The 19,790-nt window shown below is 43.0% G+C and overlaps 1 protein-coding gene across 1 annotated transcript; it reads right to left on the reverse strand.

The window, feature by feature from the left end:
• Positions 1-351: 351 nt before the first annotated feature.
• Positions 352-15,562, reverse strand: spry4 (sprouty RTK signaling antagonist 4). The gene is made up of 2 exons (XM_003217377.4): positions 15,336-15,562; positions 352-2,031 (listed from the first exon to the last, which is right to left on the reverse strand). Exon 2 carries the CDS (start codon positions 1,980-1,982, stop codon positions 1,080-1,082), a length of 903 nt encoding a protein of 300 aa, XP_003217425.2. The 5' UTR covers positions 1,983-2,031; positions 15,336-15,562; the 3' UTR covers positions 352-1,079.
• Positions 15,563-19,790: the final 4,228 nt, after the last annotated feature.

Raw genomic sequence — 19,790 nt, forward strand, 5'->3', positions numbered from 1 at the left:
GGCTATGTCCAGCTGACTGCAAGTTCAAACTTTTGGAGGCTTGGGCAAAACAAGGTTTATCTCTCCCTCCCTTCCTTTCTCATCCACACGGCCTCAGTGTCTTTCATAAAGGCAGATGAGGCTAGACAAAAAACAGAGCATGCCTTTTTAGGATACATTTTTGTGTGTGATTAAAAGATAGAGAAAAGAAAAAAGTGGAGAAGGGAAAGAAAGGAGTTTCTAAATAAGTTTTTCTAAACAAGGGATTGGTGCAGCCGATTTTCTTTTGATCCTGTAGCTTGTGGATGCACTAAGTAGGATTTATATGGACCAAGGCAGTTACAGAGATTATCTAAAAGAACTTGAACAATATACAGAAAGACATTTATTATTTGTGTGTGAGAGAGCAATCATGCATAGCTTACTTATGGTGCGTCTACACTGGAGAATGTAGCTTGATACCACTTTAACTGTCATAGCTCAATGCTAAGGAATCCTAGGATTCATAGTGAGGCACAAGCACCCTTTAGCAGGCAAGGCTAAAAACCTTGTAAAACTACAACTTCCAGGATTCCACAGCACAGATCTATGGCAGTTAAAGTGGTGTCAAACTGCATTAATTCTACAATGTAGACACATCCTTAACGGGGAATAAAATGGTAGGCATGTAGAGAAGCTCAACCCATTTCTGCCACCAGCCTATCAGTAAAAATTAAATTTAAAATGGGATCCCTGGGCTATACATATATATCCTTGTTCCAGTTAGATGTAAGCCTATGGTTAATGATCTTTGCAGTACGTAGACTTAGCTGTCCCCCAACACTAAGGACCAGAATAGATGCAGCCTACCAGTTGCCCTATGAGTAAATATCTGCCTTTGCTCTGTAAAATATTGAAACACACCTTTCTGTTCTACAAGTACAGCTCGCACCTTTTCCACAACCCTGAATATTCCAAAGTGCTTCAGTTCCTGGGAAGACATTTTGTTTTCTTTGTTTGTGGGAAGCAAACACATTCTCCTTGCAACACAGGTTATGAAACTCTTGCTTCCTGTCATGCGTTTCTACATGTTCCCACCAGCAACTCAGTCTCCCCAGAGATCAAAATGGCTTCTCAGGCCTACTGCTAACTTTCTGGTCAGGGGAGGCTTTACAAATCACACTGTTTGTGTTTTTACACCGGCACCCAGGCCGGCTCGCTTGGTCATAGCAGCGCTGGGACAGCTTCACGCAGCCGGTGGCTGGTAGATAACAGAGCAAACATGGGAAGAGCAGGGAGAGGGCACCCATGAAGGACCAGCGGGCACAGCAGTTCGAGTGGGAACAGGAGCAAGGGTGGTCAGCGCATGAGCCCTCGTCGTCCTCGTTGGTGCAGTGGTAGAAGACGCCCTTGACCAGGCACATGCAAGTGGAGTAATTGACCAGGTTCTGGGCCGAGCACAGGCAGGCCTGGTTGCAGACCCAGCAAGAGGGCAGAGTCCTGGGCAGGGCACACTCTTTGCACTTGCACTTCCCACAGGCTTCACACAGCAGGAAGTGCTTGTCCAGCTCCGGAGGGACAGGCGGCCCCTTCAGATCCATGGGCTTTGAGTTCATGGCCTTGGGCTGTATCCTGATAGGCCTCGGGGAAGATGACGAGGACTGCTCTACCACTGGAGCTGGCACCATGTGATCCAGAAGCCTTTGATCTGAAGAGGTACTGCTGCTGCTGCTGATGGAGCTGGGTCGCCCGCTGAAAGAGATCCATGGGTGAGTGACATCCGGCTCACACCGTGGTGGGTGGGGGGCTTCGTGGTGGCCCAGGGGGTGCTTCTGAGCAGTCAGCTGGGCCAGGGCAGGATTGTCAATGTAGTCATTCTCAATATGTGTAGTCTTCATTTGGTCGATCGGTAGAATGGTCAGAGGATGCTGGAGCCTGCTATAGGGGATCCGGCTGTCCAGGAGTGGCTGCACTATGGTGGCATTGGGAACCACGGTGAGGTTATGTGGCATCCGAGGCTCCATAGCTCAAAGCTGTCCTCTTCAGTTCCAGGAAAGGTGACTTTTAAGGGTCCTGAAAGAGGTGGGAGGGAAGAGAGAGAAAACAAAAGGATCCAGATATTAGTTCCAGCAAAATGTCATTACAGTAGTCTCACTTATCCAACATTCACTTATCCAACGTTCTGGATTATCCAACACATTTTTGTAGTCAATGTTTTCAAAACATCGTGATATTTTGGTGCTAAATTCGTAAATACAGTAATTACTACATAGCATTACTGCGTATTGAACTACTTTTTCTGTCAAATTTGTTGTCTAACATGATGTTTTGGTACTTCATTTGTAAAATCATCATCTCACTTGATGTTTAATAGGCTTTTCCTTAATCCCTCCTTATTATCCAACATTCTGCCGGCCTGTTTATGTTAGATAAGTGAGACTCTACTGTATTTGATCTGTCCAGTCAAAGAGCCAGTCATAGGGTCCCCCTTTAAGCACTTGTATTATGGTAACAATTTTAACAATATCTGCTAGGTATAAGCTACCTCTATGTCAGAGATTGTTTGACCCTTCACTCCTAGAAATAAATTATTGTCATGTAAGACAAGTATTACTACTTTGACTACTATTCTCAGAATATCCAAACTATAATTTTGAAAGCTTTAAGGATAATAAGAAAAACAACAGAGAGAAAACCATACTATATTTCAATGCTGACATGATAAGTCAGGGTGTGGGAGAAGGGTCAGAAGAACAGGCTTTGTGCTTCAGTCTCTTGGCCAGGCATGGGGACATGGCAAGAATATTTAAAGCAAGACAAGATGACAAAGCCATGACTAACCCTAGCCATTCCCCAAGAAAAGTCACTCTTTAGAAGTGTGCCCAGGCTGAATATTATTCGCTTCTTATGAAGCGCATGTTCAGTGGCAGTTTTTTTCCTTCAAATGACAATCAGAAAGGTGGGTGCCCAAGTTCAATCCATCTTCAGACATTTGCTATGTTAAATACATAATTCACTCTACTTTTCCTGATACTGATCTCCTATAATCAAACTTCAGTACTTGTATTTACACACCTGACTCTGTCCCCTTGTACATGTCCCAAAAAAGCCTTTCTCTCAAATAACACTATCAAGGTGCTGTATTGTCTTTTTAAAAATTTGGTCCCCTTTCTGGCCTCTTCAAATAAAAGAAAATAGCAAATCAAAAAGAAAAGCTAAACACATCCATACACAAATATTGCGGTGTGATGGCAAATCACATGACTTGTGAACTGTGCAAAATTCTAGTAGGGTAACCACATTAATTTTTTTGCAGAAATCTCAGCTAAAAGTGACACTTAAAAGCCATCTTATCTATATAAGTATGTAAAATCCAGGTATCCATAATATACAGTCTTGACCTTATTCTGAAATATTTTATGAATCTGACATGGAAGTAGGATTATCACTCATTCTGATTTTTGAGGTTAGGAAGGTTGAACATCAGTCCATGACAATTAAGGCCATGAATCAGGGATTAATGGCCCTTATCACGGTCAGCCAGTGGTTCTCAACCTGGGGTCCCCAGTTGTTTTTAGCTTTCAACTCCCAGAAATCCTAGCAGCTGGTAAACTGGCTGGGATTTCTGGGAGTTGTAGGCCAAAAACATCTGGGGGCTCCAGATTGAGAACCACTGCGTTAAGCTGATGGCATAGAACTGCTGGATTTCCAGATATTGTTTTTCAGTCTATACTTAGTGGTTGGGGATTATAGGAATTATCATTCAGGAAGAACATGACAATCATGGGTTCCCTTCTTCACTGTTGAAACATTGGAATATACATGATACATTGGCATCTGGGCCATCTCACTCTTTCCAGTAAAGATTAGCAGTAGAATAATTCCTTAAAAGCTCAACTTCTAAAAGCGTCATTACACTTGGTATCAGTCCACTAGAAAAATCCTTCTCCAACCTGGTGCCATTTCCAGATGTGCTAGACTAAAATGCCAACCATTATGCAATAATCCAAAACTCCATAGTTAATAAACAAGGATTTGGAGGTATTTGTTATGTTGGAAGTATTCACCTTTGGAATATCATATAGAGGGCTCATTGTGTGTTTGAATAATAACCAAAAGCAATTCCGTTTTTAAAGATGCAAATTATTTTAGCAGTGGAGCTAAATTCTTAAGATTACTCAGACCCTACATGGAAAGCTCAACAAAAGGTTTTTAACAATGCTATGGAATCATGGAAGTTATAGTTTGGTGAGGCACCAAAGGAGGAGGTGAAATACATTGTAAAAACTTCAGCTCTTCTAATTCCATAGTGCCAAGCAATGGTAGTTAGAGCAGTGCCAAACTGCATTAATTCTACAGTGTAGATGCACCCTAAGAACCATTGATGCATGATGAAGAATATCACACATTGATTATCTCCTAATGCAATAATAAACAACTATCTAGCTTGAAGACAAGTTAGGGTTCCCCATTAATAATGCAACATTCACTGAAAAGCTCACAAATGACAGGTGATTGTAGCTCAGTTATACATGTAGCAGGAAAAGGATGTGTTGTTGTTCTATGTAGTTTCCATCCCTCCAAACAGCCCAGAATGGTAGGGAGAGAAAGGGTCATTCCTGTGGCCTTCCATTCGGGTACATAACCATGGGCTGGCACTACTGAACCACATGCGAGAATACTGGGTCACTTGACGATAGGCCTATTAGCCAATAATTGAAACATAGAAGACATAAAGACCATGCAAGAGAGAATAACACAAGGGTTTCTACTTGTAAGAGGAAATACAACTACCCAGATGGCTTAAACAAAACAATCTTTTCTTGCAGGAATTATACCTGGAGACCAAATCTACATACGCTCTACCTAGCACAGGCCCAATGAAATGAATGGGACTGCTTAGTCACAACTAAATTAAGTCTTTTTGATTTCAGTGGGGCCTCCTCTACATAGGACAAAATTGTGGATTTAGCCAAACATTTTATTTGTCAGACTAGGAAGCCAAGGGATGTTGACTTAGCCCTGTTTGCAGGTTTGATGTCAACTTGCATGACCCAGATAAAGTTGGGATTCTGTGATGCGGCAGGAGGCAAAAACTCCCTACTGGTATGAAAATCAAATACTGAAAGATTAGTACTGAGGGGGCACAACATACACAAAAGGGGAAATTACAGTAAGTCAAATATTCAAAAGATGGATCATGTAGTGGTATATTCGTCCATCGATCTATGCTTCTATACCAATGCCAAGCAAATATGTGGTCAATAATTTGCACATGTTCTCATATGCAGTTGGGGTGGGAGGTGTTCATGGTTTGGAAGCAGAGATTTCCCCAAATCGCACTGATTTTATTTTAAATGGAGAGGAGCTTGGTGAGATTCAAGGGTTACAAAAGTGGTGCAACCCATGAACTGCATTTTGTCCATCCTTGTTTTATGAACAGTCTCTGGGAACAATATCAATAAGTAAGTAAAAACTGCATATCAAGATTATTTTGTGGAGCAAGTTTTTAGGAACCATATATTGTTATGCCCTTTCCCAAGGAAAAAGAAACATTACAGGCAAATTACATCTAAAGGGTGGAGGGGGGAGTGAAGCCTGAGTACATCAAGGGCATATATACAAAGTGTTGACAAAGTGTTATCTGCTTTAACAGGAAGGAGAAAGGGAGTTTCTAGTCAAAACGAAACAGTTGTTTTAATACAGTTTGAGCAGTTAAGTTTTGAAACTGAGTTCTACTGTCTGGGTTATTTAATAAACAATAAGCCTTGTGTGACTGATTTTCATTCATTTTCCCAGCACCACATCATTAGTTTTCCAACTGAACATTTTGGTCGGATTGCATACTATTAAAATACCTCCATTTCCATAACTAATGTTTGGATTCCATGATCCTGTCTCAAAGGGATTATGGGGCTGGTCAATGGACATTGCAGTAATACCATGTTTCCCCGAAAATAAGCTCTAGCATGATCTTTCAGGATTTTTGAGAATGCTCAAAATATAAGCCCTACTTCAACTAATAAGTCCTAGTTATAGTTCACAAAAAGTCAATTCAAATAGTTTCTAGGCAGCTATGCGTAGACCCTAATGAACCCTTTGGAACAAAAAATAATATAAGACCCTGTCTTATTTTTGAGGAAACGGGGTGGTTAGGGAAATGGTGAGAAGTATCCATTAGCTGGAACAAGGATGCTGCTAAATTGTCATCATCCAGTTTCTTCTGTCAATTAAACAAAGCATTGACCCTCTACCATTCTGACTGATGCTTTTGGTTTGTTAAGAGAGCAACAAACTAAAGATCTAAACTGATCCAAACCATGGATGGATATTCCTGATAGTTTTCTTAAAGCTACTCATTTTGGCAGGAGTAGTGAAGCAGAAATAAATTGAGCTTCATGTGCCAAACTGGCTTCTCCATTCACACTTTAGCCAGAATTTCCAGCAGTTCTGGCTTACCCATACTGTTCATATTGGCCCGAGGTTTCTTAATCAATAAAAAGAGGAACTTTCTCTCTACTTTTGCTTATGCTCTGGAATAGCTTCCCCACAAATAAGAAGACACATGCCAGTGTTATTCCAGTATGAATTTCCTTCTGCTTGGTGGCTTGTAACACTGGCTTTTATAGTTTTCATTTTGTTCTCAGTCTCCTTCACACGTTGGAGAATCTTGGATATTTATTAGTATTATATACTGATTTTTTGTGTTTATATTAAGTCATCTCCCAATAATTTAGAACAGTGTTCAGATGGATTGTCGGTCAATCCTTCAATACAGCTCCCATGAACCTAAAATGGAAATGACCTTTTTTATTCAGGAAATTTTTGGCAACAAGTTAGTGGCAGGGGAATTTGTTCTTAATGCGTGTGTGCCACACTTTAAAATGATATGTTTTTAATTCAATTTTAGTATTCCTTTTAAAAATAATGTATCTTTCCTTTGTCCCCTTTAACCATGTAATAGCTTAGATGTAAAAAATAAAAAATAAAATAATTCTAGAAAGCCAACTGTTCCCTGCATCATCTTTCCTTGGAAGGAAGGATGGTGACCACTGTACTGCACTGTGAGGAACTTCTAAGGAAAGAAAGAAACAATGGAAACCAATGGAAACAAGTATTTAGAGACAGCAAGGTGAATTGGTTTGAGCATTGGACTATGGCTTTAGAGCTCAATGTCCTACTCAGGAATGGAAACTCACGGGCTGATCTTGTGCAAGTCAATCTATCTCAGTCCCAGAAAACCTCATGATAGATTCACCTTAAAGGTAAAGGTTTCCCCTGACGTTAAGTCCAGTCATGTCTGACTCTGGGGGTAGTTGCTCATCTCCATTTCTAAGCCGAAGAGCCGGCATTGTCCGTAGACACCTCCAAGGTCATGTGGCTGGCATGACTGAATGGAGCGCCATTACCTTCCCGCTGGAGCGGTACCTATTGATCTACTCACATTGGCATGTTTTCAAATTGCTAGGTTGGCAGCAGCTGGAGGTAACAATGGCCGCTCCCGCCGCTCCCGGGGTTTGAACCTGGGACCTTTCGGTCTCCAGCTCAGTGCTTTAATGCACTTTGCCACCGGGGCTCCACCTTAGGGTTGTCATAAGTCAGAAATGACTTGGAGGCACATAACAACGGATTGCTGGATGTTGTGTATCAACAACAACCAAACCCTGGCAAATAGGAGGGTACCTCATCTCAGTGAGTGTAGAAAACAGCTCTATTATGCTCTAATTCTCTCATCAGCTTAAAAAGGAAAAGGGAGACACATAAAAATGCAGCTTTTCACCAGGTACGCACTATTACCCTGGAGTATTGGTTCAATCCGAAGGCTATCATATGCAAAATTTCATTCCTGCCCACAGTGAAATAAAACAAGTGTACAAAACAATTCTATTTAGTGGGCAATGTACTACTTTAAACTAATAGTGATTCTTCAGTACCTATGACTGCTATTATTTTCTGTTAAAAGCAGTAGGGAATACAAATTGTAGATCCATGCAGTAAGGAAGCCTATACTGGAAGTTCCATTTCCCTCAAGAACACTGGATCTTGTTCAGAGCTGCCAAGTGTTAGAACTCAGAGATTGCTAAGAAAGTCAAACATTCTTAAGAACTTCTTATTGTGTGCTTTCAAGTCACTTCCAACTTATGGTGACCCTATCATGTGGATTTCTTGGCAGGATTTCTAACCAAGAAAGGAGGAGGTTCGCCCTTACCTTCCTCTGAGGCTGACTTGTCAAAGATCACTCATGGCCCTTTTACACTGCCATATAAAATCCAGATTATTTGCTTTGAACTGGATTATATGGCAGTGTAGTCTTATATAATCCAGTTCAAAGGAGATAATATGGAATATCCACTTCAATAATCTGGATTTTATGGCAGTGTAGAAGGGGCCTCAGTGGATTTCCTTGGCCAGATGGGAATTTGAACCCTGGTCTCTCAGAATCTTAGTCCAATATTCAAACCAAAACACCACATCACACCCTGTAAAAATAGCAGCAAATGTCCACAGGTATATTGTTTGAGTTACTTAATATTTCTGTTATGCCCACTAATTGCTCAGGGCAGGCAGAAAATCAAAGGAAAGGAAAAGATAATGGGACATCCTGAACGAGGCTGTCTAACTGGCTGTATGTTTAAAGAAGAAACACTCCATGCTGCAACACTTTGTGACAGATTCAACTTATCTATCATTACATGAAGTTTGAAATAAAACCTCTGCACTGGTTGGTTTGATACCCTATCCTCTGACAAGACTTCAGTTGGCTCTGCGCTGTAGAATTAATACAATCTGACACCACTTCAACTGTCTTAGCTCAATGCTAAGGAATCCTGGGAATTGTAGTTGGCCAGGTACCAGCACTCTTTGGCAGATGGCTGAAGATCTTATAAACCTACAACTGTCATAATTCCACAGCATTGAGCCATGGCAGTTAAAGTGGTGTCAGACTGAATTAAGTTTACAGTTTAGAAATACCCCTAGACATTGTGTCTCTTTGGTTTGACTAAAGTCAAAGCACGTGGCACTCGTGGGCACATTCCTGACATGGTGCCCCCCAAGCAACCTGCAGTCACGCCAGGCTAAAATCCATGCACATAATGCATTTACATTTATTTATATTAATTAATACCTTTGAAAACTAAACAATCCCCAGGTGCATGCCTCAAGGCCCTCTTAGCCCCATGAGTCTTGGAACTATGGTGCTGATTGTCCTAAACACACCCATGTTTAAGTCTCTATCAGATAAAAGGGGTTTTGTTTTTATCATGGTAAAGTGTATCCCATGAAATTAGCATGTTCAAGAAACAATGTCTAAGGAGCACTACCCAGCCAAAGACTATTCAGGGTCTGTTGATATCAGCTGAAAAGGGAAGCTGTGCTTAATGAGTTTGTTTTAAGATCAGATCAGATAACATTACAATCTGGGGAAGAATGGCCTCCAGCCTGTCCTCCCAGACCTCCCACACCTTCTTCCTCTTCCCAAATGCATGGGACCTTCCATTGCTAAAGCGAACTGGTACAATCACCAACTCATTAAGTTAATCAACAACTCCTTTCCTTTTGTCATATACAGTACTTAAAATTACATTTGTGAGCATTTATAAATGCAAAGAGAAACCCACATATACACCAATTGTTGACACTTCAGGAGGGTTCTTGGTCTCTCTTACTATTCTGGAATCTCTTAGGGCAGTGATTCTTAACCTGTGAGTCCCCAGATGTTTTGGCTTTCAACTCCCAGAAATCCTAACAGCTAGTAAACTGCCTGGGACTTCTGGGAGTTGAAGGCCGAGACACCTGGGGGCCCACAGGTTGAGAACCACTGTCTTAGGGGGTATCTTCACTGTAGAACTGATGCGGTTTGATATCACTTTAACTGCCATGTGGTTTAGTGCTATGGTATCATGAGAGTTGTAGTTTGGTGTGGGGCCAACATTCTTTAACTGCCATGACTAAATCTTATGGAACCTTGGGATTTGAAATTTGGGAAGCAGCACCAGTCTTTGGTGGAGGACCTTGTAACTCTACATCTCCCAGGATTCCACAGCATTAAACCATGGCAATTCAAAGGGTATTAAGATGCATTAATCCTACAATGTTGTTGTTTTAGATAAATGGATATTGATTCATTGTGCCTACCCCACTCCAATGTAGGATGAGGGGGATTAATTCCACTGTAAAGGGTTGAAATTACTTGTTGAAAGTAATTTTTTGCACTTATGACTTCCAGACCAATAATAGTGTACTACCATGTTAAAGTTTTCAAAAATAATTCATTTGTCTAGTTCACAGAGATAACTATTTGGTTTGCTTTCTTTAAAATCCCTCATCTGACTTCAAAAGCTGGTTGTGGAACAAAATAAATTGCCTTCTTGGCCAGCTCATATTCTCAATTCCCACAACAGAGCATAAGGTTGCCCTCAAACAATGGGATATTCTTCTTCTGCTGTGTAATGAAACCACAACCCTGTAACTATACAAATAACTACAAGTTACAGCTGCACTACAAAAAGGGTGATGTTATCTCTCCTTAAGTTATAATCACCATGTGGCTCCACCATTGTTATAAGAGGGGGCAGGAACTAAATACAAATTATTCATTGTCAACTAGCAATATCCCATCTTTGAGCCATAAAATGAGTACAATGGGAAAGTATGGGGACTTTGAGTCTCCTCTGGGAGAGATAAAGCAGGGTATAAATACATATAATAATCATCATAAGTAATAATAAGTTGAGTTACATGCTCCCCACTCTTAAAATAGAAACCTGATGAAGAAAAAGCAGAAACCTCCTTGAACAGAGCAAACGTGCAATTGCTGTGAAACTTGAACTGCTCTTGTTGAATGTCCCAGAGACTCCTGGCATGGACTGAGAAGGAATAAGAAAGCATTTATTCCTCTTGGACAAAGGGCTTCTGGAAACAAGCAAGGAAACGGGGAAAGAATCCGAAGAGATGCTCTTGTTGTTTTGAACCAACTCAGGAGGCACATTTCTAGTGCAGCCATGGATACTGGATGCAACTTACCTGTCAAATGTTAGCAAAGGGTCAAGCAATTGTCATATGGTACTAAGGAGACGCTGCAGCAGGTTCATTTCTAAGCAAACACACAACCATCACTCCAGTAAGCCGTAAGGTTTGACAAGGTCATGGCTGCAGTCTTGCATTTATATCCAAGCAAGGCTGTTAAGCAGAAGGACTGCTCAGCATGGAGAACAGCAGGATTTCCAATCAACTATCTAGCAGAACAAGCAAACACACATACACATTGCCTCACACTTTGCGTGGCCATTTATATTGCCACAAAGACTTAATCTGCTGTCAGTGTCACAAGAATGACGTGCTTTCAAAGAAGGACCCCGAAAGACCAAGCAAAAGATACATCTTGATACTAATTTTAGATTCCTAGATTTTGCTATTCATTTCTAACTTCTAAACACACATTTGGCCTGGTCTTAAACAGTTCTCCTTCACAGATTTTAGAACAGGGATGGCAGAATACGTGTCCTTCCAGATGTAGTTACACTCCAAATCCCATCTGCTACAGCCAGCAAGAACAAAGGCGATGACGTTAAGCAACACACAGAGGGTGTTGGGTTAGGGTTGTTGTATGCCTTCAAATTGTTTCCAATTTATGGCAACACTAAGGCAACCATTTTCACAGGATTTTGACTAGATTGGTTCAGACGGGGTTTGCCTTTGTATCTCTCTGAAGCGGAGAGATTGTGATTTTTCCGAGGTCATTCAGTGGGTTTCCATGACCAAGAGGGAGCCCCCAGATGGCGTAGTGGACTAAGTGACTTGAAGGTTGGGTTGCTGACCTGAAAGCTGCCAGGTTCGAATCCCACCTGGGGAGAGTGTGGATGAGCTCCCTCTATCAGCTCCAGCTCCATGCGGGGACATGAGAGAAGCCTCCCACAAGGATGGTAAAAACATCAAAAAACATCCGGGCGTCCCCTGGGCAACGTCCTTGCAGACGGCCAATTCTCTCACTCCAGAAGCAACTCCGGTTGCTCTTGACACACACACACACACAAAAATGACCAAGAGGAAACTTGGACCCTGTTTTGCAAGAGTCCGACTCCAGTGCTCAAACCATGGTGGCTCCTACATGGAGAACTAAAGGTACCCAGTTCAGATCCAGAATCACTCTTTTTTTAATGCAATATACCAGAAAAAAACCATATTCCCTCTCACCTTAGCATGGCATAACTGTGTAAACAATAGCTTAAAAAACAAACAAACTAAAGGTTGGCTAACTGCAGATTATCAGAAACTCTGCAGGAAAACCTTGAAGAAAACCTCTATTCACTTTCCACTTGAAGCAAGGAAATTCTTTAGAACTGACCAAAGTTGACCAACCTCAGGCAAGGATCAATTGTTAACAAGAATCAACTTGCTTGTCAGCACTCAGGAATAAGTGAGATGGTGTGTGTGTGCAGAGAAGAAGTGCCAGCATCCACCCTTCCCAGCACCCAATGGTGTTAATAGATTCCCAGTGACACTAACTAGGAGGCTTGAAACAGATTGGCAGGTGTGCGGTGAAAGATTACATTCCAGCCCCACGGTCCATCCGATTAGCTCTGAACGGCATCCTAGAGTCAAGCAAAGTGGTTTCAGATTTCTTCTGTCAGCTACTCTGTGTTTTTCCTTTTCCTGACAGACGCAAGAGAATGGAGTGGCCTTGAGGCAGCAGTCTCACCTTTTGGAAGAAACTGAACAACCGAGCCAAATGGCTTAGGAGAAAATTGCCATGCATTTATATAAGGCAAGATAACCACATGGATATGGGTGATTGGGCAAGTCTCAAGTTAGGGTGGCTTGACCCACATGCTTTTTGGAAAATTGCAGCCAATGATTCTGTGCCTTCATTCACATGCTGGATTACAAAAAAACAAAAAACAAAACAAAACAAAACCCTTGGAAAGCATTCAGCTTTGTGGGAATTGATTGTCCCTCAATATATTTCAAACAATGCCTGTATTCTAAATGATAAACGTATCCAAGTTTCTGTCAATGCAGACTATTAATGGCTGAGCTGCCTAGAGTCAGGCGATTTTTCTGCACAGACAATGCTAAGCACACTTCCCAAGGCACGCAGACCTCTGCAGGTTTTACTTCTGAGTAAGGATGTAGGGTTGAGCATTCAAACCTCCCCTTGACTATTTGCCACAACTGCCCTAGCCCCATTTGCCAAAAGGCAGAGGCAAAGAGGAGGAGGAAGAATTTGGCAAATCCCTCGCCTGAATTTTATGCTCTATTTGTTTCAGGCTAGGAAAGATCCAATATTGCAAGGGGCTGGAAAAGGCTTACGGCTGCCATTTTATGAAGCCCAGTCGCAGCAGCTTCTAAAGATAAGACCGCTCTGCCTGATCCAACACTGGCTCTGAAGTATGCTGAAAGAGAGCTGAACACATTTCTCTTCCTTGCAAAAGAAGGCCGGCACCTTGAAAGTGCCTTAACGTGGCAGTGTCACCTTAGGCCTGCCAGTCTGTGTGGCACACAGAAGCCTAGATTTCTACCTAGGCAGCATTTTTACTAAGCGGGTGGCAACCTCAAAGGATGCGGACCCTTCACACATACACACCCCACATCCCTTTCTGTCATTCATGTCTATATTAAAGTGACAAGGAGGTCGGTGAAGGGATCCTGATCATTGCGATTCAGCGCACACATGTTCACAATGCCCCTTTCAAAAAAGAGGGTTGCATAGAGGAAGCTAGGTTAAATATTAAACATACTGGTTAGTGATGGGGGGGAGGAAGGGAAAAGCAGTGCCAGAGGCCCGAGGAGGAGGAAGGGAGCGTTTCTAAACCCAATCCAGAGATCTCCGCAAGCCACTTCTTTTCCTGGGGACTTTTAAATGCCATAGTATCTGAGGAGGCCCTAAGCAGAAAGACTTTATAGTGGGTTACTGTGAGTTTTGCAGGCTATATGGTCATATTGGAGAAGCATTCTCTCCTGACATTTCACTCACATCTATGGCAGGCATCCTGAGAGGTTGTGAGATCTGTTGGAAAGCTATGCAAGTGGGGTCAATGTATCTGTGGAAGGTTCAGGGTGGGAGAAAGAACTCTTGCCTGCTTGAGGCAAGTGTGAATAGTGTAGCTGGCCACCTTGATTAGCACTGAATGACCTTGCCTGCTTCCTGCCTGGGGGGAATCCTTTGTTGCGAGGTGTTAGCTGGCCCTGATTGTTTCGTGTCTGGAATTCCTCTGTTTTCAGAGTGTTGTTCTTTATTTACTCTCCTGATTTTAGAATTTTTTTAAAAAAAACTGGTATCCAGATTTTGTTCATTTCCATGGTCTCCTCCTTTCTGTTGGAATTGTCCACATGCTTGTGGATTGCAGTGGCTTCTCTGTGTCGTTTGACATGCTGGTTGTTAAGAGTGGTCCAGTCCTTTCTGTGTCCTCAAATAATATACTGTGTCCAGGTTGGTTCATCAAGTGTTCTGCTATGGCTGACTTCTCTGGCTGAGTCAGTCTGCAGTGCATTTCATGTCCCTTGATTCGTATTTGTGCAATGCTGCGTTTGGTGGTCCCAGAGATCTCTGCAAGTCACCTCATTCCTGGGGCCTTTTAAATCCCATATTATCAGAGGAGGCTATAAGCAGGAAGGCTCTAGGGTCAGGCATGGGCAAACCTCGGCCCTCCATGTGTTCCTTTCCCCCGCTTAAGCCACTTAAGAAAAGGGCCTGAGGCTGTCACCGGCTGTGAGGAATGGTGGGAGTTGAAGTCCAAAACACCTGGCGGGCCAAGGTTTGCCCATGCCTGCTACAAAGGATCCAACTTCGTAATGTTCCCATATTGAAGGGGCTACGAATATTTGCCTCTGCCTAAATCTGGGAGAGGATGTCCTCATCCTTTTGGCAGGAGGGACACTTGTGACGGTCAAGGCTGGGAGCAGCGATGCCCCAAGAGCTACCCATTGTTCCCAGTCGGAGCTGGGAGTCCCCTTGGCTGTCTACTCTGTGCCAGCTTGCTCCCCTCCCTTGCCCTTTCCCCAGGCCCAGAGGGGTCCCGGCTGGCCCCTCTCCCTCCAGGCCAAACTGCGCCATCAGGGAAGAGCAAGCCAGAGATGGCGAAGGAAGGGCAGAGGCAGAGGGGCACCCACGTTCACGGGCGGAGCGGCAGCGAGAAGGCTCCACGAACTGGAGGTGAAGCGGGCAAAGGTCTGGGCGTGGAGGGAAAAGTCCAGGGCGCCAAGGGCAAGCATTGAAGGAAGGGCAAAGAGGGCTTTTCATCAGGTGCCTCCGCCTTGCTAAAGCAAAGAACACAACCCCACAGACAGACCTTTCCGTTCCCACAAGGTCAAGCCGAGAGAGGAAAGGGCTTCCCCGCTGTGACCCCCTTTCCTTTGAACTGACGCCCCGGACTTACTTTGGAGAATCCAGCCAGGACCATCGCTCACAGGGACCGAGTTAATCCTAAATCCCAATCAGCCGTGGAGAAGCCTGCAGCGGGAGAAGCAGTGGGCTCTCCAAGCGCTCCTGCTTTCCCTCCTCCTCCTCCTCCTCCTCCTCTGCTCGGTCTCAGGGAATGACCTGCCGCTGTCAGCCGCCGCGTCGCTCTTGCAAGAAGCCGCTGCCTGGGAAAATGGCTATTTTTATGAATGGGAGGGCAAGGCTCTCCTTCTGCGCATGCCCGGCTCCTCGAATTCTATGAATGGGTGGGCACGGCCGCCCCAGAGCGCATGCGCCACTAGCAATTATGAATGGGGGGCCGGAAGGGTGAGAGCTAAGGAGGGTGAGGCGGAGGGAGGGGGAGTTGGGTGGCTTTTTTATGAATGAAATGCAGCAGCAGCTGCGCACGCATCACACACACATATATACACAGAGAAAGCTCGGGCCTGAATGTAAAGCGAAGGCAGCAGGAAAGAAGGAGCAGCGGAGGCGCGCTGAAGGGGGAAAAAGAAGGGAAATCGGAAGCCGGGGAAGGGGGCAGGGGGCTGACTAAGGAGGGACTCACATCAGGGAGGAGGGAGAGTGCGTGTGGATGCGTGTACACGTGTACTTGGCCCACGTCTGAGCTCTCTGGCTGAGGGTCTTTTTGTAGATATGTGTGTGTGTGTAAGAAGGAGACAGTCCTCAAAAACAGGGGAATTTCAGATATGAAACAATCAGGACCAACAAAGGATTCCCCCAGGCAGGAAGCAGCCGGTTTTGAAGCTGCAAGGCTATTCAATGCTAATCAAGGTGGTCAATTGCAACTTTCACACTTTCCTCAATTACACAAGAGTTCTTTCTCTGGACCTTCCACAGAAATATAAACCCCACTTGCATAGCTTTCCAACAGACCTCACAACCTCTGAGGATGCCTGCCACAGATGTGGGTGAAATGTCAGGAAAGAATGCTTCTGGAACATGGCCGTATAGCCTGGAAAACTCACAGCAACCCAATCCTTGTGTGTTCCCCTTCCCTATAGAAAAAGGCTATTTTATCTTTGTTCCTTCTCCAAGGCCACTTTATTGATCTTCCCCGCCTCAAAGGTTACAACAGCGAGGCACCATAATCTCAGATAGAAAAAAATAAACCTAAAAATAATCTTTCAGTGGGAAAATGCATTTCCTGAAATACATTGGGTTTCTTTAGTCCTCCCAGACTTTTCTTCCTGCCTTTACAAGGAGCAGAGTCATCTATGTTTCAGTATACATAATAAGGAGCCTGACATAAAGGAAGGGCGGAGCAGATGATTTGGGGTGGAATAGAATCAAGGAGTACATCTTCACAGTCACATTAATGCAGTTTGACACCACTTTAACTGCCCTGGCTCAACTTTGTGAAATCACAAGAGTTGTAGTTTTATAAGATCTTCAGCCATACCTACCAGAGGGTGCCAGTGCGGAACCAAATGACAACTCCCAGAATCACATTACATTGAGTCAGGGCAGTTAAAAATGGTCTCAAATTGCATTACATCTACAGTGTAGATGCACTTCAGGGCTCCGCCTCAGAACCTTTTCCTCAATCTGAATGAGAGAATATTTACAACTAGGGAGCAATCTTTATTTGGGATTGTGTTGTTGAAGGCTTTCATGGCCAGAATCACTGGTTTGCTGTGAGTTTTCCGGGCTGTATAGCCATGTTCCAGAAGCATTTTCTCTTGACGTTTTGCCCACATCTATGGCAGGCATCCTCAGAGGTGTGAGGTCTGTTGGGAACTAGGCACGTGGGGTTTATATATCTGTGAAAGGTCCAGGGTGGGAGAAAGAACTCTCGTCTGTTGGAGGCAGGTGTGAATGGTGCAATTGGCCACATTATACATGGATATACTTAACCAAGGAAGCCATGGCCGTGAGTGTGCAGGATCCAAACAGGGCAGTGGATGGCCTAGGATGTTAGAGGTCTCTCTCTCTTAGCTTGGCAGTACAGGCAATCCCCAAGTTGCAAACATCTGATGCCTCATAGTTAAGAGCAGTTTGAGACAACAGAAAGTGAGAGAATCTACCTCTTGAAAGGAAAATGCAGTCCTGAAAGAATTATCATGGGAAAAAGGTATCTCAACTGAAGCTTTCTCACCAATCCTTGTTTCCATAGCAAACTATTTTTTTCAAAATCCAATAATCAGATCCGTATTTTAGTCTCCTGTTTTTAACATTTTTATACTGTATGTTGATTTTTATGATGGTTTATTGATGTTGATGTTTTACTGTTGGAATATTTGTTTTATCGTTTTATTGCCATATGTTTTGGGCTCGGCCCCCATGTAAGCCGCTCTGAGTCCCCTCTGGGGAGATGGGGCGAGGTATAAAAATAAAGTTATTATTATTATTTTTTTATTATTATTATTATTATTATTATTATTATCATCATCATCATCACAGCGACAGAAAGTGAGGTGAAATCTTCTGAACAGGAGGAGCACAGACAACAAAATACACCACAGGGGTGTTAACCCTTCCCTATGCTATCCAAAGCCAATATACAATATATATATGGCTGGACTTACATACAAATTCAACTTATGAATAAACCTACAGAATCTATCTTGTTTGTAATTGGGACCACCGGTACATTGAAGCTAATGTGAGCACAAATACATCCTTCTGTATCCACAGCTTGAAAATATTTTTAAAAATCCAAAAAGTAAACTTGTTGTCTGTCATGGGACTTGAGCATCCATGGATTTTGATATCCATTGTTGTGGGTCCTGGAATAAAACCCCAGCAGACATCGAGAGCTCCCGTAACAACTTTCTCTCTTTTGCTTTCTGAATAATTGTTGTGCTGCATTTATGTATGCATTCATTATCATCTATATTCTTAACAGCAAAGCCTGTTCAGCAGGGAACATGCAGCCCTGTAGACATGAAACAGAAACTTCCATCAATCCTACCGTTTAAGCAGTGATGAAGGATCATGGGAGTTGAAGTCCAACAGTATTTCCTTATACCTGCTGAATAGTACCCAACATACACTTTCTCTTGGATTACCGAATCCTGCTGTTTTAGGCCCCATCCACACAGCTGTATAAAACCCACATTGAACTGGATTATATGGCAGTGTGGAATCAGATAATCCAGTTTAAAGCAGATATTGTGGATTATCCGCTTTGATATTCTGGGTTATATGCAGGACCATAGCCAGAAAAAAAATTCGGGGGGTGGGGGTGAAACTTTTTTTTAGCGAATCATGAAGAGTAGTTCCATAACGCAAAATAATTTAGAAATCAGGCTCCGTCGATTAACTTCAGGGGACACTCAAGACAGATAAACTACTGTAGACACTCATGGGGATTTGGTTAATCAGTTAAAATTCATGAGTAAACCAGGTTAAAAAACAAAAACAAAACCTGAAACATTTCAGCCCTGGTTAAATGGATGTGCGGAAAGGTGCTCACTCTGTAAAAAAACCCCAAAAAAACCTTTCTTTTATCCTCTCCCTCCTTGTCCCATTTCTGGGTGTGTATTCCTAGATATATATACATAGTGTCATATGAGAAAAACAATTATTTCATCTGACATTTGAAGAAGGAATGGGAATCATACCCGTTTGACTATTTATTTCGATTATTTATACCCCCCCTTCTCACCCGAGGGGACTCAGGGCGGCTTACAAGTGGCAATTGATGCCGTTACACTGTTATACAATGAACTAAAATGTGGGTTTCAACAGTGCTAGTCAGCATAGCTAAAGGTGGGAAATGCTGAGAGCTGTAGTCTAACCACATCTGGAGGGTTTCATGATTCCCAGTCTTGAGCTCTGTTTAGGTAGTCTGCATGAATATTGTGGAACAATTCGGAATATCTCTACTGCACCTTGTAAATAGAGTCATCTTATGCTGGAAAGTGAAGCAGAGACATTCTTATTCTGACACAAACCTGCCTATGATGGCACACCTTCCCCCAAATGTCATCCAGAAGCTGAGTAAACACTAAAACTGATGCACACATTACATCTGACATTGTGAAAGGAATTATATATAAAAAGAATTGTGTGAGTATTAATTTGAAGAACTACGTCAAAAAGTTTGTTCATTGTTTTGTAATGAAACTCAGTGTTCCTGGGAGAAGAGGGATTAATGAAAATCTCTCATTTGAGGACTTGTTGGGAAGCTTGTTTGAAAGAGACATCATTTTCCTGTATAGCCGGTCCTAATCTTAGTTGGAGGATGGGGAGTGGTGGTGAGAGAGCTTGAAGAAAGAGCTGTGTGGACCACACACAGCCCTATCCTGCAACACTATCTATTTTACTGCTGGGAACAGTGGAGGATGCTGTCCGATCATACAGGTAGAGATTGGATTCTTCTGCCTGCCCAGTCAATGCTTTCGTATGGGATTGTGTGTTGGGGACAGGAATATTGCCCTTCTATTCTTCACCTCAGCCAGTGAAATGC

The sequence above is a fragment of the Anolis carolinensis genome, chromosome 2 (genome assembly GCF_035594765.1).
Source record: "Anolis carolinensis isolate JA03-04 chromosome 2, rAnoCar3.1.pri, whole genome shotgun sequence".
Lineage (NCBI taxonomy): Eukaryota > Metazoa > Chordata > Lepidosauria > Squamata > Dactyloidae > Anolis > Anolis carolinensis.

Excerpts from the sequence above, each read along its gene's own strand:
- spry4 (XM_003217377.4), bottom strand. The coding sequence starts at position 1,982 with ATGGAGCCTCGGATGCCACATAACCTCACCGTGGTTCCCAATGCCACC.